At 41.4% G+C, this 25,612-nt stretch overlaps 1 protein-coding gene across 2 annotated transcripts in view; it reads left to right on the top strand.

Annotated features, from left to right (window-relative positions):
* The window catches only part of DGKI (diacylglycerol kinase iota), a 227,521-nt gene that overhangs the window by 179,091 nt on the left and 22,818 nt on the right, over window positions 1-25,612 (top strand). For both annotated transcript variants that reach the window (XM_050915190.1, XM_050915189.1), the window contains 3 exons: window positions 296-423; window positions 1,002-1,127; window positions 19,902-19,927. In XM_050915190.1, coding sequence (XP_050771147.1) covers window positions 296-423; window positions 1,002-1,127; window positions 19,902-19,927 — 280 coding nt within the window. The remainder of the gene's footprint in view (window positions 1-295; window positions 424-1,001; window positions 1,128-19,901; window positions 19,928-25,612) is intronic.

The following is a 25,612-nucleotide window of genomic DNA, read 5'->3' as shown; positions in this document are numbered from 1 at the left end:
GCTGAATGACATAGAGTCACTGAGTAGCAGCCTTTTAAGTATTACTGTGAGTGTGAAGCTTGCTGGTTGGGAATCTTGTTTGGCTTGAAATTGATGAAGCATTTATTGGTGACTTAAGTGGCATTGGTTTTAGTGTGTGTGTATGTGTGTGCACTTAAATAAATACACGGACAGAGTCCTTTGAATGCTCTTCAGAGACCCTGATGTGCACCCAGCTTTCCTATAGCCAACTGGGTTCTCTGAGAGACCAGTGATGCTGCAGGTTCATTATTTGTTCCTTGTATCACTCCAACAGGAACATTTGCACTTTGTGACGGAAATTTCGCAGGACGAGATTTTTATTCTGGACCCAGAGCTGGTAATGTCACAGCAGGTGGGGACGCCACCAGGAATGCCTGATCTGGTAGTGGAGCAGGCCTCTGGGTGAGTGGTGCTGGGATCTGGCTTTCAGCAGCCGTGTCAGAGTTGGGCATCTCTTTTCTGGTCTCCTTTTCTGAAGGATTGGGAGATGTGGGAGGGCAGATCTTAAGTGGGGAGCTGGGGACAGGATCAGATGCAGCTGGGTAATGACAGAAGGACAGTGGAATAACATCTACTCCATTAGGCATCCTGGAGCGCACAGCAGGACTAATGGATTTTGGCACCTTTCAACCTCCTCACACCCCTTAACTGTATCTGCCCTGCCATAAATCTGTATCGATAGAGTTACTAACCCCTTCTCTGCATGGTCAGGGCTCTGATACCACTGTGTAAGGCACTGAAGCCCTTTGTGCCTAACAATGACGGTGAAGTGTCTCTGTTTCTTCTCATCCTCTAGGCAGACCAGAAATGCTCCTGTTTGTCTTTGGGAACAGTCTCGTACTCATAGTCAATTAAGCTATTTTAGCTTGCTACGGGCTGAAAAATGCTGGGAACCAGTAAGCATAAGACAGCTTCAAAATGGAGCGTACAAGGTAATTTCTGAGGGGTGAATGCCTTTCTCTTCCTTCTTGCCTCCATAGAATATCAGATCGGTGGAACCCTGCAGTTCGAAAGAGGATGCTGAGTGACAGTGGCCTCGGCAAGATTTCCCCACACTACGAGGTACCTGACAAACAAAAGGACGCCAGCCAGACACATATGCTGCAGTAAGAGCCCTCTGCATTTCTCTGCTTGATGATGCACTGTCACCATCACCACAGACAACTCCTAGTGGCTCCCTTAAGCTTAATGAATTGTGCTGACATGCTGAAATTACAGAAGTCCTTTTGCTTCTTCTCTTTTGCTCCTCCCTTCTGTTTCTTCCTCTTTCTCCATTATTATATGTTCTTGCCTTTGTGTTTTTTCTCTGTGGCACCCTGCAGTCTTAATAAACCTAGATCCAAGTTTCCAAAAGTAAATACATTATTTTGGATGCCTGAAGTTCCAGCTAAGGGAACCTTCATGGCAACTGGTCATGAGAAAGACCAAAGTACTCACCCTTAAGGTAGCTCTGATGCAATGTGACAAAGCAGAAACCTCTAAAATTGCTGCTTAATTTCAAAGATGTAGGCAATAGTTTTCATATAATCTTGAACCAGAGATACCATTGTCAGTGTAGGATCACTAAACAGTGGTTTTGTTGCTGATAATTCCCCCATGTAAGGGATTTCTACCACTGCAATCCTGTTTGCCATGTTCATATTTGTGTAGGAGCATCTTTTATTCTTCTTGCCTGTTTTAGAATTGGTTCTCAGCTTTTTGGTCCTTTCGCTTTAGATTTTCAAAACCAGCAGTAGATCCGTAATCACTACCAAAGTTTAGATGGGAAGCACCTGTCTGAACTCTGTTGCTGGCTTTGAAAAATTCTAGTGTTTGGGGGTTGTTTTTTCTCCCCAAGTACATAAGGTATAATTGTGTACATCACTTCTGCTTTATGTTTCTAGTTCTACTGTATCTGGATCCTTATGGACGGGTTTTAAAACTTAGTATAGAAAAATTAGAAATAGTGACCATGTGGTCCTTGTTTCAGTTTGTCTTTCTGTCTTGGCTGTGTGTGGAAGGGGGCTGCAAGGTGCCTGCCGAGTACAGCTCCAGGGCAGATGCAGTGTGGACAGGAGGCTGTGTAGCCGTGTGGTTACAAACTGGAAACTGCTGGCAGGAGAAAGAGATGTCATGGTAAGAAAGGGTGATCCGGGTAGCACTGCCAGGAGACGCTCACCTGGTTTTCTCCCATTACCCTGAGAGATTCTGGATCAGTTCTTGTTTTTATGCTCTTTGCAATGTGAACGATGGTGAATTCAGGTTCACTTTTCCGCAGACTGGCATGGCAGGGCCCGAAATTTGGCGCTGGCAAAGCTGGCAGAAAAATGATGCTTAAACACTTTTAGGCAGTGTGCAAAGATGGTGACAACATGTGGACTAACTTCGAATTGATAGGAGAAATGATTTTGTTTACATCAGCGTGACTGGAAATGTTTGCTTAGCTGGAACAATTATGTTTGGTAGATTTATTAATTACAAGCAAAGTCAGTAGCATTGCCCAGAGTAAAGTGTACCTGTCACTGCCTACTATAAGGAATTGTGTTCTTTATAGCTTCTCTAAACTTTCATTGTTTTGGCTGAAATTTTTCATGGTAAGACTCAGTCTTTGACTGATTCTTTTTCTTTTAGTTAAAACTTTAACAAAAAAGTCAGTTGTTTCTGAAGACAAGATTTGTGGGAAATATGCTGCTTTAAATGACCTTCTTTAAAATAAATAAATCCAGCAGTTGTTTCCTGAGAGGTTTTAGTGCTGGTAATGGAATGAACTTCATTGGAATGAAGTTTTGGAGGCTTGACATTTAATAAAGTATCACCATAATACCAGGGAGACGCCTTCTGCTGTCTTGAGAAAAGTACCGCTGAGTTTGCCCTGCTGATGAGGTTGTTCGTGCACTTTGGAGACACCGCAGATTAAAGAGCTTTGCTTTCAAAAGTTTCTGTCTGTACGTGCTCGTGGAGGAGTTATGCCCCTCTGTGCTTAATCCTGGTTGCAGGCCTGCCCACTGGGCTGAGGGAAGCGGGGGCTGCGCTGCTCACCAGCTGATCTCCAGTAGCAAGGAGAAAAGGGAAGCAGCAGTTGTGGTCAAATGGAGATGGGTCAGGAAAAGGTGTATGGAGGAACAGGGAAAAGAGGTTGCAAGAGCCAAAGGAGTAGAAGCAAAAAGGGAGTGTGTGCAGGAACTTTGGGAGCTGGCAATTAGGAGCACAGGGGACATACAGACATCTGGGAAATCAGAATGGGAATAACGAAAAGGAGGAGGACGTGGGGTGCAGATAGAGTGAGTGAGACAGGTTAAAGGCATGAGGGAAAGGATCTGTGTCTGTTTCTCTCCAGAGTCTGGAGTTCTGGGCTGATGCAGATTTATTCATTATACCAGTGGGCAAGCTCTGAAGTATGTTTAGACACTGCCTCATTTGCTGCCAAGCTGGAAGGTGTATAGTAAATGAGGCGGGGGATTGCAGCAGAGAAAGCAAGGTTGAGGCAGTTGAATGCCGCTCTGGAGGACTGGCTTCTCCCCTCAATTTCCCTCACAGAATTTCTGAATGATGCCAATCTACAACAAACTTCTCACAAATGGCCAGTAACAACAGGCGCCTCATTCTATGCAGGTCCACTGTGAAGTAGGCTGGGTTTCTGAGAGGCCATTACAAGGAGACTCTGAAAGAGAGTGAAGGGCTGGAAACTGAGAAATATACTTTCTGTGTGCCTCAGGTTGTATTACTAAAATTAATGGAGAGTTCGTGCCTGCCTTCCTTCTGACTCTCATTTTCCCAGCTGCAGAACACAGGTAATATTGCAACCTCACCTTAGAGAAGCACAGTGAGGGTAAATTTCATGGTCACAAGAAACTTGGATACTATGGGGAGACTCTGTCAGAGATGCTGAGGAGAAAATTAGTAAATTTACATTCTGTGTGCAGTTTTGGTAGTGTGGAATAAATAAATCTTGAGGCTGTGCACTGCATATACAAAATACAAAAGGATATCAAGCAGGTCTCTACTTAAACACTGAGGGAAGAGTCCATTATAAGAAAGTAGCGGGTGGCAATGTGATTAAAGGTTGTCAAAATGCTTGAGTGCAGCAGGGCTGGAGTATGATGCTCAAATGACATGAGCTCTGGCATTTCCAAGCTTCTGGATGCTTGACTTTGCAACCTAAAAAATCTTTCTAACCTGGCACTTTAAAAAAAAAAACTTAGAAAGCACTATTATATATTGGCAGCTGAAGTAGCTCACAGGTTTTTTACAGAGGTTTGTCCCTTCAGAAATTACTTTTCAAATAAAACTTGCCGAAAAGATTTTAGCAAAATTCCCAAAAAGAAATCTGGCAGAGGACAGAGGGGACAATTCCTCCTGTACATGGAATTCTCGTGGATCTTTTAAGAGTCATCAGTGTCTTTTATTTTACATCTGGTCCAAAATACTGTAGAGCACTTCCAGCTCAAAGTGCAATATCCTATAGCCTGTCACTAGGGCAAGTGACAGGGACTTGCTGTGAGACAAAGTGTCATCAGTTGACCCACTGGGGCTGTTTTCTCAGTGGTCATTTTTCTCCCAAACAGGGGTTGGGAGTGACCCTCCTCAGATGTTAGGAGCGGATTAGACCACAGGTGGTCATAGTATGGCTGCAGGCTGCTTAGAGTGTCTCTGGCATCGCTATATATACATATATATGTGTGTGCGTGTATACACATATATATATAACCTCTTTAAGATGAAGTAATTATTTGACAAGTGAGGAGTATAGCTAAAAAGACAAAGTATGCAAATAGAGATATCCCTTAAATTACCTCAATCAATGAGAGAAGATAATATATGATCTAAAAATAATTACAATGTTTGGTGTTGCTTTTGATCACAAGCTGTTGGGGTAAAAAGAAATTTGAATGTAATGGTTTTGAGGCAGCGGTCTTTCTGAGAGAAAATTATTTATGTTTTTGTTTTTAATTAAGTGAGCTTCATGTTAGTTAATTTTCAGGTGGCTTTTGATTAATGGTATTTCATGTTTTGCTCCCTTTCTGACGGCTCTTTGATGTGTGACCGATGTGTGGAGTGGGCAGGAACGTGAAAGAGTGTCTTGATGCAGTAACCAGGAGCTGGGGCGGATCGTAGCTTAATAGGAACATCAAATTAGTGTGAACAGTGCATACAAAAAAACAATGGGAAGACAATTACTTGGACTACTGGTGCTTGATCTTGAAAAAAGCTAAGTATTCTGGGCTGACTCCACTGAAATATGTAATTGGACTCTTCCTTTGAACATGACTGCGTTCATCATCCTGATTTATCCTATGATCAAATGGTGCAGTGAGATGGGGATGACCATTTCCTCATGGCCTCCTGTAAGCATTTGTTGTTGGCCATGTATTTCTCCTCCTAGTTACGTGTTTGTCACCCTGTTATGTGATGAGAGCTGGAAAATTAAATTAAATAAAAACCACAACAGCATACAAAAATGAAAAGGTGACTATACCTTGGTAGAGGCTTAATCTACATCTTTTAATTGAAGTCATTAATTTTCCCATTGTTTGGAGCAGTAACAACCACTCTTCTAGCATCTGTCTGGCTGTGATGGTAATGTGTTTCCAAAGCTGCTAGCTGCATTGTCTGAATTAAGTGCATGGCTCATGAAGGGTGGGTGAAGGTTGGCCAGAATGCCATCTGGTCCTGTCAGGGAGAGGAAGAAAAAATGCCTGTAGGGGCTGGAAGGTGGCTGCAGCCCTTTACACTAAAAAGACATTAATTAGCTAGTAATACCACCCAGGCACTGCTTTATGAGGCAATAATAACCTAGTTCCTGAGACGGAGGAAGAAAAAGGCTAAATGCCAAGTGTTTTAACTCAGCCACAAGAATCAGATCATTGCCCAGGAAATCAGTGTGACAGTACAGATGTTACAAGGTAACATTTTTTTTTTTTTTTTTAAGAGAAATCTTTGTGTGGTACAAGGTGAGAAGAGTATCAGGGATGCAAGTTTGCATGTAGAAAGGAGAAGGCATGCTCATCTAGTAAAGTTAAGCAAATATAAAGAGGTCACTCTTAGGATTTGAACATGCTAGGCAGGAGCTGCCTAGTGATAGTGAACCCTTAAAATTTCAAAGGTTGGTGAAGACTTGAAAAATTTAAGTGTTTCCCCAAAACTCTTGAGTTGGAAAACTCAGCATCAGCTCTTAAATAGGCAGACTAGTCTGCCCTGGTGTGTTTTGATAGCAAAATCTGAATTAGTTTTCTGGTTCAGATTTAGTTTAAGCTGCATTTATAAGATTAAGCTGCAAGAGTGAAAAGTGTATGTTTTAACCAGCTATTTGTACACCTGTACAAATTACTTTCCATTTTTTAAAATCCCGGATGAGTACTGACTGCTTTCAAACAAATCTTATTTGAGTGAAGGCATAAATCACCATCTCATCTTCACTGTACACTCCTGTGTAGTCCTTATAATAGAATTAGAGCACAACAAAATGCAGTGTCTGTTTATGCTTGACGCTCCCTTTTCTTTCTCTTCCGTTGTTGTAGATACTTTTACAAATAGCTTATAAGGCACAACTCACTACCTTAAAGTCGAGCATGAGAAAGGTTTGCCTAAAGCAGCTCTCCACCTCTCACTAGGAAAGTGATATTTAAAAGGAGGGGGAATTAGTGAAAGGAAAAATGAGGACTCAAAGAAGAGGAAAAGTGATATAAAGAGAACTGAGAATGGTTCAGGGAAAGATAAACATGGGTTAAATAGGGAAAGTACTTTGAAGAAAGAAAAAAAAAGAAAAAGAATATAGCAAATGGATAAGAAATTGTTTTGAGGGAAAGCAAGTTCCCTGAGTGAGATTGAGTGGGAAAAAGTGATACATCTCAGTCTGAGATCTGGTCCTGTATTTTGAAAGCTCTCATTATTGTCAGTGTGATGCAGTTACAATACTTATAATCTTGTGCACATTCCAGATGGAAGCTACAATTTATCTACCATTAGGAAATCTTTTCTTCAGTTGCCGCCGTAAATCTTTCCCTGCCCCTATTTCTGGAGGCTTTCTTGACAAAAGAGGGCACCTGTTAATTTTTTTTACACTCTAGTGCCCAGGCATGGTGAATAATGAATGTAATGTACTTTATGTTCCTGTTGTGAATATTAATTCTCTCCATATACTTCAAGATTTTAGCTGCCTTCATTGCTTTTTGAGATTTTTCAGTGGGGAAAAAAGGAATAATTATTGGTTTCCTTTGGAATTCTACCTTGAAGATATGTGCCTGCGGTTCTGAAAAGATATATTTCTGCCCTTTCTCATTCCCTTAAAAACTTACAATGTAACAATGAAAATCTAGCAGAATTTTGGCATTGCTTGAATAATTTGTCTTGAAGCTTCATTTCTTGCCATCCAGAAAAAAAAATTCAGCCTGACAAACAATAGGAAGGCTCTTAAAAATGGTGGTATTTAGCTGACAAAAAGGACCGTGTTTTCTCTGTGAGATCCCTATGTTTTTAAAATCAAGCCCTTCCAGAAATAGTTTGAATTTCTTATTTTCTCTGTATAGTCAGTTCCATACAGAGATACTCATAAACAGGATAGTTATTTTTATTTTGTGGTACAATCATTGAATACAAGAACAATCTGGAGACTGTAGCACTGCAGACAGAAATACTTCCCAGTGAAATTCATACTCTTTCCAGAGTATGAAAAAAAGAAAAATCTTGCTTCGTGCCCTGTGCTGCTTTGTAGCCTGTGGGATTTCAAAAGTTTATTTAAGGACAGCTACTGTTGCTGGTATCTGTTACAATTTGGAAGCTTATTTGAGTGTCCAGCTTTTACAATTTTTCTAGAAGTTTTCTTTTTCCTTCTGGAGCTGCTTATACAGCAACCTCAAGTACGGCTGTAGATACAGAATATATATATGGATTTGTCAAATGATTTGTCATGAAACTGGAAATGAGACTTTTACCTGGACAAACATTAATTCACAGGTTAGTTTTGAGCCTCTCCCACATTGTCACTTAATATATGTCCACTTTCCCCAAGCAGTGTCTCTAGTTCTAGTGATGTTCATCCCTGTCATAGCCAGGAGAACGGACTCCTGGACATGTCTGATTAGTAGATACACATTGACTCAACTGCAGAAAAAAGGAACACAGTTCAGAGAGGAAAACAATGCTAAAAGCACAGGGGATGGAGAGGAATGTTGGCACCAAAATATCTTTTCAAAGACTGGCCCACATGAGATATGTTTTTGGTATATCTATTACATATATGGTATATATATTATATATATGAGTGTATGACGTACAGACTTGTATATGTGAGGTAAACATGAGAACAGCTGTTCTCAACTCAGGATTCAAGAGGCTTTGCATTACTTCAGCCATGTTTGTACCATCTCAGGGATGGTTCTGGGCATGGGAAGATCCTGGCATTTTGCTCTGATGTCTGAAGATACAGAAGCAGGACCAGGGAAAGTGTTACCACGTACAGTCCCTGCTATGTCAGGGGATGAGCCATGGCTCTATGGTGATTGCACACACCAGACCTGAGGGACCTTTGCAAACAGCGAGAATCAGATGGTTCTGGAAACTGTTTAACATGAACTTTCAGCAATTTCTGGTGTCGCCTTTAAGTGATTGAATACATGGAAAACCTTATTTAATCACCTCTTCCCCTGTTAATTAGTAGAATTTTTATGTCACTACTGCCAAAGTCTGGCCTTATCTACAGAGAACTGGGGTGTAGAAAAATCATGGTTTTTACTGTCCTGGTTTCGGCTGGGATGGAGTTAATTTTCTTCTTAGTAGCTGGTACGGTGCTGGGTTTTGGATTTAGTGTGACAATAACGTTGATAACACGCTGATGGTTTAGTTGTTGCTAAGCAGTGCTTATCCAAAGACTTTTCAGTTTCCCATGCTCTGCCAGCAAGCAGGTGTGCAAGAAGCTGAGAGGGAGCATGGCCAGGACAACTGACCTAAACTAGCCAAAGGGATGTTCCATACCATAGAGCATCATGCCCAGTATATAACTGGGGGAAGTTGGCCAGGAGGGGCAGATCGCTGCTTGGGCATCAGTCAGTGAGTGGTGAGCAATTGCATTGTGCATCACTTGTCTTTTCTTGGGTTTTATTTCTCTTTTTTTGTTATATTCCTTTTCATTACAATTATTATTATTATTATATTTTTATTATTATTGTTGTTAGTATTATATTTTATTTTACTTTAGTTTTTAAACTGTTCTTATCTCAACCCACGAGTTTTACTTTTTTTCCACGATCCTCCTCTCCATCCCACTGGGAGGGGGGAGAGGGAAGCGGCTGCGTGGTGTTTAGTTGCTGGCTGGGGTTAAACCACGACATTTACTTATTAAAATTTCTACACCAGTCATTATTATTTGGTACTTACACATCATCCTGGCAATCCCTCTCCCAGTAATACTGAGCTTTAAGACACCGTCTTTTTCTTCTGCTCTTGTTAACCATAATTGGAAAGGGAAGAAATCAGAATTTGGTTCAGATTTGCATGTGTGTGGCCTTATTTGTGTATGTGAGTGCAATGCAAATAGTGTTTGTTTTCTTCCAGAATTAAGTCTCCAGCCTTTGCTGTTGAGGTGCCGAATTGCTAAGGGGTTTTAACAACAGTAGGCACTTCTGATGAGGTGGGTTTGTGTTTCTGCCCCTTCAATATGTGGCAGAAATAGAGTACATCCTGTACTGCATCCTGTAGGATGTTTTTCTTCTCATCAGTACTTATTACCAAAAAATTTTATTATTCAGATTTTAGCTCCCCGGGGTGGACTGGGTGGGATTTTAGCTTCCTCTTTTCCCACCCACCTGCCCCTGAGCCCTCAGAATGAGGGCTCTTAATGATTTTTGTAGCATCTCAACACCTGATGCACAGCTGAGGAAATTCACCCTGCTGACAAATTATTTTGGCAGACAGTGACATGCAAAACACTCCCACACACCATGAGACTACAAATTGGCTTCTGTAGAGAGATCTTGCTTCTTGAATGGCATCCCACTTTCCAAAAGGGAAATGCAAGCAGTCCAGCTCTCCTCTTCTCCTTGGGGCGATTTCAAGCAACAGAATACGCATGTGCTTGATAAAGGACCTTCCTACCTGGATGTTGAAAAAGACGTCTACCACCTGGCTTGAAAATGCTTTCTGAATAGTTCCAGTAGATAAGGGGATGAAAAAGAGTTTTCCACATGGAATGTAAGGTTTTTTTGTTGGTGTGTGTTTAAAGGATAAAATTGATGTTGACAGAGTACAGATAGCTGGTGCCTTGGTTTTCTTTAAGTGGTTTACCATAACAGCTATAAATCTGCTTTCCGCTCTCTGGCTGATAGCCAAGGCTGAAGCAGTAGAGTTCTTTCTTTTTTCTCTTTTCTTGTCACAACTCTTTATCCTTTTTTTCCCTTTGCTTCCATCCTTACTTGCTTACTTTAGCCCTTGGATTGAGAAGCAGAATCTGTGCTGAGAAGTAAAGCAGCTCTACAGCAAAGAAGGCAGGGGAACATATCAAGACAGTCACTTCTTGTACCCTTGTTTTCCGTTTGGCTGGGTAAAAGAAAATGACATTTGATAATTTGATCTTTAGGGCCTACTGCTTTCCTGCAAGCATCAGGCATGTGGTAACTGCATCTGGCAAGAGAAGGGTAGAGGAGAGAGTGGAGCCAATGATGCCGCTGTAGAATGTGAATATCCCTCTCTTCAGCTTTATGTAGTGGAAACAGAAGACCTATGGCCCCCAGTGACATTAAAGGCACTGGAAGAGGGGCTAGCTGGGTTTACTGGGGTGATATAGGATGACTGACAGAAAGAAAGCATGTATTTTTCTGGGCTTGCTTTAAGCACTGTTATAAATATAGGGTGAACATCCTCCAGCATGGCAGGCTTCCAGTCCAGTAAAAGTCGGAAAAGAAGTGAACCTTGTAGTTTTAGGTAATACTTGTGTCTGTATTTGTGTGTACCTGTTACTTATTTGTAAGAGTTGAAGTAAGAAAAAAAAAAAACCAACCAAAAAACCCAAAGCATCCCAGTCCTAGTTTTCTGAGCATTGCACAGGAATAGCAAGCCTGTGTCCATGTGCTCTGTCCCTACCAGAAGGAGCTGCCATCTGCTCGGAGAGGAGACTGGTTCTTAATGTGCTCTCACTCAGTACCAAGCTGTCTTATCAAAGCCAAAACTAATAAGCTTCAGGGCACGGGTACGAAACACAGTCCTGTACATATGTAACACACACATTGGAATACATAGCGTGTCCAAGCTTTCGCACTAGGACATCTCATAATATGCATTCAGACTGTATTTATTGATACCCTGTTCATATTCCTAAGTTTTGGTTTAACAGGCTTGCAAAGAGAATAGAAATGTAGTTTGGTAAAATAACTACTCTAGACTATCACACAGAAGTACTACTTTGCCTGAGTTGACAGTGTTAAACTCCAAAAAGTCAGACCTTTGCTAACTTTCTCTAATTCTTCAGATATCTGCATGTTTGGATTTCAGCTGTGGCTGGAAACTGGAAAGTGTCAAAATACTATGCAACAAAAAGCTAGAGAAAAAGCATAGTCATGTGAAAATAGGTCATCTCTTGAGGTTTGCAATTTAGTATTTTAGACCCACAAAGTTCAGAGTGTTTGGATGAGGCTGGGAACAATATTTTGGCATGAGCCTTCACTTGACTCATTGAACGAAAAGTGAGTTTTTTCACTAGCGCTGCTTGAAAAATGTATCAGTGAGCTGTTTTTACTTGGTGGAGGTGTGCATGAAAGAGGTTTATTTCTTCTGGAAAATGTTGCTTGAAACAGAAAGTACCTCTGAATGTGGGCTGGGTTTAGTGTGCTTGAGTTGGGGAGAGATTCTCTGGTTCACCTGGGAACTGCTGAGGGACAGGGAGCATGTTCCCCAGGTTGTGTGTCTTGGCATGGCTGCTCTGCAGGGAGCTGCCCTTGCTTTTCTGTGTCTAGGGTGCGTGTCCCAGTGCCCTGGTTGCGGGCTTATATGTCAGGGTGTAGGAGATACTGTCTCTTCTTAAAATGCCTGCCAAAGGATTTCTCATGTGAGAGGAGAAACTTCTGAAAGCTTAAAAGCATTCAAATGGGGAGGGAGAAAAGTTGTTCCTGCTTGCCTGCTGCTCCTCTGTGCTGGGAAAGGAGCAGTAAAACCCACAGCTTTGTCTTGGTAGCTGAGACTGAGCGAGCGTTTAGCAGTGCTGGCACAGAGGTGTGTGCAAGGGAGGGAAATACATGAGGAGCGGGGCCGTAACACATAGCCTTGCTGAGGTTCCTGGCAGTGTTGATGCCCATGGGCAAGCAGGGACAGATGGACCTGGCTAAATTATGCCAAGAGCTGAAATCAGAGCGCCAGAAGTGGCTTGGAGCCAGTGTAACCCTGACTCCTAGGTTCTTGTTTCTGTGCCGCACATCTAAAAGTGCAGCACAAAACCGTATCTGAAACTCCCATTATAAGTTTTATTCTCCATGAATTACTCTATAGCAGGAGTGTAAAGGGCTCAGCAATTCTGCTCTGCCTAGGACCTGTGTGTTATGCACATTAACTGTGGTGAGGTTTGGGTGTCTTTTTTTTAAAGATGACAAGCAAGTGAGGGTTGCTTAGAGCTTAACACTTGTGAAAATCAGGCCACTTATGAACATAATTGCAAGAATTTGTTTCTGAAGGATTCCTGTGTTTCAGTCTCTGTTCTCCCAAACCACTAAAGGCTATTTATCAGGAATCACTGGTTTGCTTTGTGGTAACAAACACACCACTTAGGGTAGCTTCAAGATTGTTTAGAAACCCAAGCTGGCCTAAGATTATTTGGGTGGTGTCTTGAGATACCAAGCAGCTGATGTGCTTCATCTCCGTCTAGCCTGAGGGCCAAGTGGGGATGTGACTTCTGAATCAGAGCGTACCTGACGTTCTTGCAGTGTGGCTGTCATGGCTTTGCGGTTACCAAAATAATTCCTTTTTCTGGGTTAAATAAAAAGTTAAAGTCATAGCAAAATGACCTCTGGGTTAATCTTTTCCTGGAAAAAGTAAAAGCACACAGATCCGTTGTTGAGGAAAGAGGCCAGGTGATTTGTTACCTAATAGCACCTAACATCTTTTTTTGATTTTCATGTAGAATGTTAAGGAAGTACATATACCTAGCCCCTTTAGTTCCTGTTCCAGGTCTTCTTAATAAAGAGTTGTTTCAAACAGCATCCAGTCCCTTGACATCCAGTCTGTTCTTTTGCCAAAGCATTGCATGGTGTGGCTAGATCTCGCTTTATTTCTTTTAGGGTTAGAGCCACGTCAGCTACTGCCTTTCCTTTGCCTTTTGACTCCCAAATTCATCAAGCAATTGACAGGTAGGTCAGTGAGGATTTTGAAGATTTAATTCAAATCGTGAAATGGAAGAACAGCATTTCAAAGAAGCTTGGATCAGGCCCTCTTCAAAATGAATGTCTTACATTCCCCTGAGATACTTTGGTGTCATGTGGTGATAAGAGAAAGAGAGGCCAAGTATTTAAAAAACCAAAAAAACCCCAAAAACCCCAAACCACCCACTATCACCCTGCAGTGATCCTGCTGGCCATTTGGAAATACCTTCTTTTTCAAGTAAATAACAAGCCAGCTTTCTTAGGTCATGTTTTGACCTTGATTCCAAGGTAGAACTATCTTTTTCAAGTTGAATGTGTTAGAACATTTCTCTCTTCTTTGTCATCGTCGTCATCTTCGTCATCGTCTTCTTTAAATCAAGGTTAAGCATGTTTGGGTTTACATCTGATTTTGCAATAAAATCTTTATGCCCTTGTTAAGCAGCAATTCCCAGGCAACTCCTCTGGGTGCCAGTACAACTTCAGGTATAGCTGCATTGTGGTGTTCCAAGCCTTCATTCAAAGCATTCTACAGTGGACAGAGAAATGGTAAGAGATAAAAAGTCAGACAGTAATGAGAAAAGATATGGAAGAATATAAGGGACACAGACGTGCCTGTGACACAGTAAGGAATACACCTGAGCAGCCCTCGTTTTCCTAAGAAGCACCAAGCTACGTTGCTGTATGTTGGACTGTTTGTGAACAGCCTGAGGCAATGGTTTATGTGCAGGTAGAGACTGAGGCTGCCAAAGGAAGTTACAGAGATGCTAGAAAAAGTACCGATCTTTGCCTTTAGCAGAATTAGAAAAAATTAGGCTCTCCAGATTGTTGTTACAGATTAACAGGACGTGTCCGAACAGATTTCCGCAAAATAATAAATAACTTGAATGGAATTTTTTAGATTCAGGGAGCATTGCTAGTCAGCATTTTCCCATGTGTGTGAGACAGTATGGCCATTGTCTATGAGAAATATTTGAAAGGAAAGAATGACAGGAAAGCTGGGATAGTAAAAGCAGAAAGCTTTGTAGAGAGACTCATAGAATTGCAGAAAAATTTAGGTTGGGAAGGACCTCTGAAGGTCATCTAATCCAAACCCCTGTTCAAAATAGGTCCAATTAGATTAAGTTGTTCAGAGCCTTGTCCAGATGAGTTTTGAATATCTGCAAAGCTGCAGATTCAGTAATCTCTCTGTACAACCTGTTCTCCTGTTTGGTCATCCACATGGTGAAAAAGTTTTTCCTAATATCCCATCTGAATTTCTTATGTCCCAACTTGTCACTGTTGCTTCTTCTCCTCCTCTTTCTTCAAGCAGACTCTGGTTCTGTCTTCTTTATACCTTCCCATTAGGTAGCTGAAGGCAGCAATAAGATTTTACCTGAGCCTTCTCCTCTTACTGAACGAACATAGCTCCCTCAGCTGGGGCTGCAGGGGACTTGCCAGTTCCAGAGGTTTTGATGCAGATTGCTGAATGAGGGGGTTTCCTCACCTTTATTTTAAAAATACTTTATGCGCTAAAAATTTTCTTCGATTACAATCAGAAAATATATGAATAAATCCCAGTAGGGATGCCACTTTCCGTTCTGAAGAGATCTACATGCAAAATGAGAAGGAATGACTTTAATCTGAAAGCTCTTTCCCTCCCCTCGTCACAGGCAGCTATTGTCAGATTGAATTAGAAAGTTTGCAGAAATACATTGCTTAAGCAGGGAAAAAGGGGAATGGTCATAAAAACCAGCAGAATTGCTGCACACAGATTGTTATTTGGCCTTTAAATTGTAAATGGCTGGTTTTAAATAGGCCTGGTGCAGATGGTTTCTGCTACAGGTTTATTGATTAAAATAGCTGCTTTACATCAGCTCCGGGTTTGTTTCTCCAGAGGCTTTTGTCTTCATGAATAATGTACCCATTTGCTGAAATTTTGTTAGAATTCATCTGCTGGAGGCTGGCTGTATTTCTCTAGGTTCCTAAGCCTCAGTTGACTAGGCTTGAAATTGTGACAGTCCCTGCCTTTCCCTCATATAGAAATGAATGTTCCCTCTTCCACCCTTCCAGTGCTGAATAAATCTAGTGCTTGCACATTGGAGAGTGCACTTGGAAACAGCTGTGAGTGTTTGGCTGTTTGGGGAAGGCTTGTATGATACTGAAGGCTGCCTTGGCTATACTGGGGATTAGATTTTTGCCAGCAATTGATCCAAAGCCTGTAAGAGTGAGTGGAAAAATTCCAGTGAGCTTTGGATCAGACTGTTAACTCTGAGGCACAGTGCTGTTTTAGGTGAGCATGTCTCATGCCTTCAGTATCATAAGTCTTCCAATTTGCTGGAAGCATCTAGTAAAGGTATGATTAGGGGCTTTTTACATTATTATTCAGGCTATTTTATGCGTTTCTAAATATGTGTACCTCATTTCCTGGAATATCCTTGTGCATTTTGTGTTAAGCACAAAAGGTACTGGTTTGTTTGTGTAGGGAGTGGTGAACAGGCAATGTGCAGCTTTCCCTTGCAGACTGAGGCTTGCAAGTGCTGTTATCTCTTCTAAGTTGAGCTTGCCACTCTGCAACAGGAGGAGAACACTACTGCAGGACCTACAGCAAAAGGAGGAGTAGGAACAACATGAAAAGCAAACGGAGGTGATAACGTACTTCCCCTCCTCCTCCCTTCTGATCCCCTTCCCTATCGTCATAGTAATATTTGTCTTCCCCTTAACTAGTCACTACACCAATAGCTCTTCATGAAGCATCTGTCAAACCAGGGCAGGAGAAAAGTCAGATTAATGCCTTCAGTGAAAATATTTGAAATTGGGCTTCCCTTTCACACTTATGCATGGGAAAAGAGCATTTTTGGTAGAAGAGCTAATTTAATCTTATGATTCTGGAAATGTAGACAGTCATAGACAATCTGGCCTTTCTTTACTCTCTTGGGGAGGTGGGGGGGTGATGAGCCTTTCTTTTTGCAAGTTAATTTTACACCAAGATAAAACCAGAAAAAAGTAGCAGTTGATATAAAAAAATAGGCAATTCCATTCTGAAATGGCCAAGAACAGGACATTGCAGTGCCCGAACCTTTTCCTGAAGATTTTGGGGGTTTGATTTGTTTTGTTTAACCAAATTAAAATTTCTTCAAGATTTCATTTGGCAAAGTGTTTTGACCCAGGTGGGACCACAGATCTTGACAGCATATTAGTTCCTCTGAAGTATCTCTGACTTATCTCTACTTTTTTAAGGCATGGAGGTTGTGAGAATGATAACTTGCTTTTTTAAGACAGCCAAACACACAGCTAGAATCATACTAGGAGGGCAGCTAACAGATGTTAGATAGATGGTTACTGTGTGGATGTTAGCAGCTGAGAATCTTCCCTTCTCAGGACACTCATCTGGTGACCGGTGCTGCCACAGTATATCTCTCACACTTCCTACAGACCTGAGAGAAAGATGTGTGACTGGAAATATGAGCATCTACTGGATTTTTTTGCTGTCAGGAAAGTCCCCTGTGGCTGTGGAGTGAGTGTATGTGGTTTAGAGCAGGTCATTAGACTTTCTTTCTTTCCTTCTTCCCTTAGAGCCTGTCATAAGCATGGGGTAGACCAGACAATGCATAAAATGCCCAACACTATTAGTGTGGACTTTTCAGCAGCCTCGCTTCCTTACATTATAGTTACAAGCAAGACTCCCCTTGGCGTAGTTAGACCAGTACTTGAATGGTTTGGAAAATCCCTCCCCCTGCTAAAACATATGGCCTGAAATTGTTGTAGGAGAATGTTGAAAGTCCTCACCACTCTTTGCCAAAATATTTTATGTCAGTAGTGGAACAAAGGAAGCCTAGTTTATTGTGGTTGAACCTTTGGTATCTCCAATGGTGGAAGCTCTCACTGAGGCTTTCCTGTGGCTGAGATATTAAAAACCTCTCTTTCTGGCTTTGCAGCTACATCAGAAAGTTTGAGCTTATGCTATTGTGTTTCCTTGTGAAAGCAGGAATTAGCTCTCCGACCCCTCTGTTAACAATGGGTGAAACAAGCCAACAAGCTCAAACTTTATTAGGGTGAGGCAGAGAGGTGCATACATACACATCAAGATGCTGTGATTATATAAACCTTATTTTCTCAGGATACCAGGCTACACAGTTCCAGAAGATGCTTGATGAAGCCTTTCAAATGAAAACACTGCTAGTAGCAACAGTAGTACCTGTTAGATTTCTTACTGTTCAACCACTCTGTTCAAGGCATGCAACAAAGCAACAAAGGTACATGGCAGTAGTATTTTGAAAAATACATACTAATTTTGGGCACACGAAATATGCACAAACATATTTTTCATCTCTCCGTTCAATGTTTTAATCGAGAAGGCGGTGGTATTGTAATAGTGTCTCTCCTGTTGTTGATGCTTTAAGGAACTAATGACATCTGTTTTACCAGGCATAAAGAAGAGCCAAATTATAGGATAATCTATACTGTTTATTTTATTGTTTCAAATAAAGATCTGAAAGATGATGAAACTGTGCAATTAAGAAACAAAATGAAGGAGTAAATTTTACTGATGCTGTGGGATACTGCATTAGCAATGGGTAGAGAGTCAGGATACGTGAGCTAAGGAACCTGGCATGACTCCTGCATGTAAAAATATTTTTAAGTACCTAAAAATTTGCACCTCTTGATATGGCCCATTCTGCACTGTTTAACCTTGTAGGAAACACTATGTGGTGTTTTGACCTTCAGAAGGGCTTCTGGTGCAGGTTGTGGAGGAAGGCCTGTAACTAACTGGTCAAAGCAGTGGGACAGAGTCCTAGTGATGCCTGCTAATCCTCTGGGTTACCTGCATTCCCGCTGTATCTCCACAGACATGGCTGAAGCGCAAGGGCAGAGCTGGGCTGGTTGGCAGCAGAACAGGATACATGCCTAGGATGTTCAGCAGCAATCAGAGGATTTAATGGGAGTAGAGGATTAATTAATTCTGATCCATACAGACTCATTGGCTTCTTGCACAGTCAGAATCTTAATTAGGCAATCACATTTTTTCCTTTCACAGTGACCATTGCTCCAGCTGTGCTGTAACTCTTTCCTCTCTTTCATTGCAAATCTCTCTTTTTTTTTTCCTAAAACTAAAAATTTGCATACCTCATTAGGAAAGTTTCCTTCTTTTCTTTCCATCTTTCCTGTTTGCATCTACATATTTGCATATCTGCTTCTGATGTCCTATAATCCCTCAACCTTCATTTTTAGACCCCTGTTATGGAATGAGATCATGACTCCTTCCTCAGCTCCTTTATTCCTCTAAATCCAGGGTTTCTAACCGTTCTTCCCCCCCCTCCAACCCTCAGCCCCTGCTGACTCAGTTAAATATACATGTGCACTTTTCCCCTTTGTTCCTTCTTTTTCCTTCACCCCTCTGTGGCTGCTTTTCTTATGTCAGCTTTGATCTGTTTGCTGGCAACACTAACTTTTTTAAATCTTTAGTAATTTGTTATTTTTGTACATTGGTGCAAAATTAGATATATCTTGGAAAGGAAGCATGGGTTGTCCCATTCACCGCAGGAACAAACTCCTTGTTACCTGGATGGGAAGGCTATATATGCAGTTGAAAATCTTTGATGGGGTAGTGCTGAGGCAATGGTCCAGTCCACTGTGTGCTGTCAATCTGGTCTAAATAACCAAGGCACATCCCAGATTTGGCTGTACAGTTAGCCCCAGTTTTGCTAAGCCAAGCTACTGCAGCAAAGGGAAAAATGGAGGGCCAATACTTTACACCTTTTTATGTTCCTTTGTTGTGGGTGCTAACCAAAGTGATGAGGAGCGTGATCCTTAGTGATGCGAGCTGTGACACAAATCCCTGGAATTCAGCGGGGCCCTTCTGTTTGTCAGCAGGGGCACTGAGAGGTCCCTCATCTTCCATAACCCCTCACTCTCTTAGAGTACTATCAGAGGCTCAAGCCCCTGGTTAGGGTATCCTGTAACTCTTGTGTTGCTGCTGTTATGTTGCTTTTTACTGTACTTACAACTGTCCAGATTTTTTTTTTGTCTGTTTATGTTGCTTTTGTGAAGATGGCATGAACCGTTATTAATTATGACTAGTGTTTTATGCTAGCCACTACATTGACTCATGGTAGGAAAAATGGCCACCTTAATGACTGTGAGTTCCTGTGAAGCTGTAATTTCCTCAACCACTCCTAGTTGTGAGGTTTTCTCCTGGCCCACACTTAATTATGGTCTCTTCAATAATCTCTGGAGGATTAGGACTTTCTCACCAGTAATGTCAGCTGTTTCCAACAGTAACAGTAGTAGGTAAGTTTTTTGCCAAGTACCTACAGAAACTCTTGGCATGAGTGCTTAACAGTGCAGCTGACAGCTGCCTTATGGACATGACTCCCTACGGCCACTCTGGTCTGCAGAACCTGCTGTTAGACTAGGTCTCTGCCCTTTTCTGCTCTTTTCTTGTCAGATACCTTCCAGCCCTCTCTTCTAAGGAATAAAGACTAAAACCTTCAAATCCCTCCATATCCCATTCCCCACAGTGACACTGAACCTTATTTGTGGCCTTTTCATACCAAAGATTGACTGGAATTTGTTGTTTTATTCCAGGTCACCAGTCTCCTCAGAAGATCAAGGTAAGATCTGTTTTATAGATACTAATAGCATATTAAAAATGAGACTAAAGACTAGCTAGTAAGCTGTCTTTTAACACAGTTGTGGTGGAGAAAAATTACTTTGTAAAAATGAAACTTTGATGTTGCTCAGACATTGTTCATCCCTAGACATCAAGTGCTTGTTTATTTAGTTGATTTAGTTGAGGCTGGCAGAAGTTAAGCCTGTGTTGATTTATTCGTAAAATGAATCTTGCTCAATCAAATGGAACTACTGTAAGTGTTTGCAATTTATTCACACAACTGTGTAGGGCTTCACCTATGGAAAATTATGTGTGGGCTTAAAGCATGATATATGGTTTTTGTGAAGATGAGCTGATCTCTTTTGACTCTTATAGGGCAGCCCCTTTGTAGCAGAGAAGAGTGTATTATGCTTTAAAGGCTTGAATCCACGTTATCTTGAGTTACCACTAAAGTCAGTTTGGTAGCACGGTATGGAATTTAGTGCAGCTAGGAGCTTCTACGTGTAAAAATCTCATGACTCGAGTAGCAAGAGTTGCAGGTTATGGTAATATGCTTGTTCTGAAGGAGACTGAAGGATCTGATCTTTCTCTATAGACTAAAGAGGGAGTTTGCAGTGACTAGCTGGTTAATAACTTGACCATCTTAGGTGCTTAGAGCTAGGTGGTATAAATATCCCTCTAGAGTGCATTAAAGTATGGTTGCATTGGTACTGAAATCCGGAGGTATACTGCAAATGAGGTGGTAATTGCACTGGCAGAGTTGCACAAGGAAAGGGGAAAAAAAAAGGGAGACTGTAACTGAAAGGAGAAAGTTCATCATGTAGCTCTGAATCAGGAATATTATTTTGGACCACAAAAGAAAGAAATATCTATTTTCTTCTGGCATTCAATTTGTATGCAGGTACACAATCAGCAAAATTTCTGGACAATACAATAAGTATTATCCCAGAAAGGTCCAGATGGGGAATAGTAAGAACTGTTGCAAATGGAGATGCAAGGAGGTCTGAGCCTGGAAGTGTGTCACTGAAGTATGTTCGCTTGGAGTGTGGAGTGACTAGTTAGGTATCAACCTACATTGTCCTTGGCTCCAGCAAAGATCTTTTTAGTCCAGTATAGTGGCTGTCAAACATACCGTCATTAATAAATTCTCTTCCATCTCCTTCACGTGTCATTTCTTAGTAAAGAAACTTATAAAGAAAGCCATAAAAATGGACAAACATGTCAGACCAAAGATATACCTAACCCATCTAGTCCATTCCTGGTGTCCGATAGCAGTGGATCCCCTGGCAAATAAGAGCACGAGAACGGCAGAAGTATACAGTTTTAATTTCCTGGTGTACCCTATCAACTTCCCGTGATTTACAGCTCATTGACTTTGTGAACCAGAGGTAGTTTTCTTGTTTAATAGTTCATCTGCTTTTTACCATGACCATAGCTTCTTAATATAAAGTACTAGAAACTTGTGAGAAGTTAACAGTGTACCTCATTTCTCCAACCCTCAGAAGAAATTTGAAAACATTATGGTCTAACATATTATTTCAAGACCTGGATTCACGCTGCTTGTTGGTGCATAAGCTTGTTAGTGATAGACTGCTCTTCCTTTTTCATTTCCCTTGCATTTATTCTATTGCTCCATTTTTATCTATTAATGGAGCAACAGACAGTGTAAATGTATTTCCTTGTGTATCTTTAAACTTCAGTATTTCCTGCTGTCATAATGCTTTCCTTCTTTCCATTATTTTTATACTGTTCTAGCTTTTCACAAAATCTCCCTGCCATCTACCATCTGCTGCCAGGGTCTGGCTTTTCAAGTTTGATAAACATCTCTGAATAGCCTCTTCCTTCTTTCTCTTCCCTTTCTCCTGTAAGAAAGCTCCTCTGAAATGCAGAGTGAAAGGCCTATGTTCCCTTGACCAATTAGTGATGTCATAGTGCTAGTTATTAGAAGTTTTGTGTTTCATGACCATGGAGTTATCTAACTAGATTTGTCATCCATGTAAATATGTAGGAGCTTCTCTCAAACACAAAAGATTTCCCATGCCCTAGTGACTTTTCAGAAAGAGAGGTCCAATACTTGGATTTCCTCTCTCCCGCTATGCCACATACAGACCATGGTAAATGAGCACAGTACTAGAAGGTAAACATAACGAAAGTGCTGTAGCACAAGCTCTTTTGAGCCTAGGTGTTTCTCAGTCCACTTTATGCATATGTGGATGCATCTCAAATTAGTCTTGGATCTGAAATCTCTTATCTAAACAAAAAAGAGAGGGTCCAGGAGAGAGCTGAAAACTTGTCTCTGAATTGCCTGTCTTTTATAGTGTTTATGCAGACCTCTCCTGGTATATTTTTCTTGGAGTAGGTATCCAGGAGTCAGTTTTGAGACTTTTATTTTCATTAATAGTCAATACTCAACTGTATACCTATTTAAGATGTTAAACATTCATATGTAGTTTTATAAGGCAATAATGCTTTGGGGTGCACAATGGGGCAAGATCCAACTGTAGAATAATGTTCCCTCACTGGCATCACTCTATGTCCCGTGTTTCAGCTGCTCTTCCCTATTATGGGGCACCTTTCTAGTGTTGGTTTTCTGATGACGTGATGTGTTGGCCATTACTGAGAAAAGGCACTTTCTCTGTTGTGTTGGATCTTTTGTTTTAACTTCCCATTTGGTTACTGATCTTTGTTTTGTCTGCTTTAATCTTCTGTCCTCGTTTTTTCTTCTACTGTTTTTCTGTGTTTTTGTTCTTTCCATCATCCTTGTCTTCCTTTTCAAATGTCTCTTTCCCCTTGACCATGAGGTTGCATTCTGCGTATACTCTTGCATTGTGCTCCTCACTTTGATTTCTGAATGTCCTGCTTCTTCTCCAGTGTGGACTGCCTGCTTCAAGCATTAGTTGCAAGCAGTAGCTGTAGCATCTGTAGTGTAGTAACAGAGTTGCTACTAGAATTAGCATCTAATGTGAGTGGCACTTCCATTAATCCCTGACAGGACAATGAATTATGCTGTCTTGAAGATTGGGTGAGGATAAAGCACCGTCTGTCTGGGACTGGGCATCTATTGAACAATTGTAGCAGCACACAATGCTCCTTGTTGTGGACACGTGTTAAAGGCACCTTTATCAGTTACAAAACAGAGCCACTTTAATTGGCACAGAAAGGGAAATAGTACTGCTAGAAAACCCCAAACTTCAAAAGAAAAAAAACAAACCCCTTAAAGATTTTAGAAGGTTTGTGTCTTTGTTCTTGGTACAGGTAGTTAGGAAATACCTAAGTAAAGAGTGAAATCCATCATCATTTTTCCTTTTTTTTTTTAATTTAAAAAAAAAAAAACAAAACACAAAAAGAGCAGACAAAAGCCCTATCCCCAAATTCCCTAACTGACTGACAAAATGGAACAAGCTAAGTAAATACCAAAGCATAGTAGTTTAGACAGGGGATTAGAGTGATGGCTCTGAAGAATGAAATGGAAGGGCTACCTGTTCAGTCACGTGGGCCCTGGTGCAGTTACACGCCCTGCAACCTTGGAGGACAATGGTCTTTCTTTGGGTGTTGGGACTAGCTGCGAGTCAACAATGGGCAAGAGGCAGGGCCACAGAAGATCTGGTGGATGTCATGAGGGAGGGGACAGGCAGCTCCCCTGTTAGTGAATGGTACCACCTGCTCTATTTTCACTCTATAAAAATCGCAGTCTTATGCTCAGGAGGTCTGAAGCTGTTGGAGGTTATTGAAAGAAACTATATCCATTGTTTCTGGAACAGGTATGGTACTGTGATGGGAATGCAGACTTCTAATGCATTGCCTGGCCAGTACAGTCATTGCCTGATTATCGTTAGGTGAATAGTTGAGGTTTACCAAACCCTTCCTTCATCCAGCACCTTTCAGTACTGCACTGTACATCGTATGTATGCTAGATCATGCCCTGCCCACTCTTATTCACAGCCAGCCTGCAGAAATCTGTCTACAAATTTTCCAATGCTAATGCATTGAATAATCTTACATTTTACATCACCTTTGGTCTAGCTTCATCTGGATTATCTTTACCATTCTTTGGTTACCCAGTGTAACTGAGTTGGCTGTTCTTCATCATCACCTGAGCAACTGAGGGAAATGCTCTTAAAAAGAGTACAGTGAGTTCCATTTCCATTTCAGTCTTCTGAAAAAAAATACCAGCAAACTCTTGAGTGGTGGTATTAACGGTGTGTGGACATTGGCATGTTATTTATCTAACGGCAGCTTGGAGCTGATGCAGCTCAATACTTGTTTGCCTAACTTCAAACAGAGGAACCTTGCCTTTGATGGAACTACTCAAAGTTTTAAGTGGCTATACTAATGCACCTCAAGTAGCAGTCAACCCCAGTGCTTAATCCTTATGCATCTGAGTTGCATTCTGATCTGGAGACAGGAGGTTCCAAATATGTCTCTGTTCTCTTGCTCTTCTTGTTTCTCTATAAACCCATGAAACTGGGATTTTTGCCTTGTCTGCTTCTAGCAGACATGCTTTTTTGCTCCCTCAGCATAATTTCTAGCAAGCTTTGCCGTGATTAAACTTGGGGTTTGTGTTTTTTTTTTCTGCAACAGATTCCAAATTCATGAGGGAATAGGGGACAACTGAGAAACTAAGACAAGAGGCAAATATATGCAAAGGAGAAATTTTGGAGACAGTTGGTTATTACATGTCATAATATTATACAAAAGATGAAGATGAGGGACAATTTTTCTGCTTGGAAAGATGAACTTGGAAAGCAACACTCAAAGGTCTTTCAGATTCTGGCAGATGGTAGTTCCATGATGATACTTAGAGTCATCCAGTCTGGATATCCTACCCTTAGGAGGGATTTGTGTAGAGCCAAGAGTGCATTAGAAGTGAAGTGGGTTTATAATAGTGACCTTCAAATTAGCCTCTATTAGAAGAGTTTTCCACAGGGATTGCTTGGCCCAGGTTCAAACTGGAAGCTTGGGGCAGGAGGTGTAATTCTGTCCTAGATGTCTCTCTGGATGGAGAGAGCTGCTGTATGAATTATAAGGAAGGGAGTGATCAAGTGTGTGCATGGAAGGCAGTGGCAGCTCCATCCCATACAGCAAAATGCTTTGCTATGCAATATCTGCTCCTGCCTTGGAGACAGAATGTCCTGTACATTATGGTATTTGCTCCAGTGCTGTCTGCTCCATTAAAGAGAGGAAGTCTGAACCCATGCAAGGGGGAAGATGGCTGTAGGAGCCCCAGAAAACAGCACAAGAGCTGAGAACACTTCCTGGGACCTCCAATACATGGGATTTCCTGTTGTCCCTGGCGGACTGTGGGAACATGGACTTCACTCTCTCAACTTCCTTTCTTCTTTCTGGAGCCACTGCCCACTAGTCTTACTAGTCATAGTCTGCAAATGGACGTTCTCCTCAAGAGTTTTTTAAGCATCCTGCCATCCTGAATAAAAGGACAGGCAGGGTACTACAGATGAACCCAAACACCTCAGTGCTTGTAGAATTTAAAAAAAAAAAACAAAAAACACCTCTGTTTTGTAGACCAGATTCCTTCAAAAGAGAGAGTGATGGTTTCATGCAGCTCCAGCTGAGAAGCTGTATTCTTCAGGGTGATGTTGCAGCCGTTTACCTAGCAACAAATTGAGATGTCTTGGAATGCTTTCTCTGAACAAAACAAAGACAGTACAGTGGGGGAGCTCCTGAC

Source organism: Gymnogyps californianus, chromosome 1 (assembly GCF_018139145.2).
Source record: "Gymnogyps californianus isolate 813 chromosome 1, ASM1813914v2, whole genome shotgun sequence".
NCBI lineage: Eukaryota > Metazoa > Chordata > Aves > Accipitriformes > Cathartidae > Gymnogyps > Gymnogyps californianus.
The sequence above is the reverse complement of the archived record's forward strand: the minus strand, read 5'-3'. Positions and strand labels throughout refer to the sequence as shown.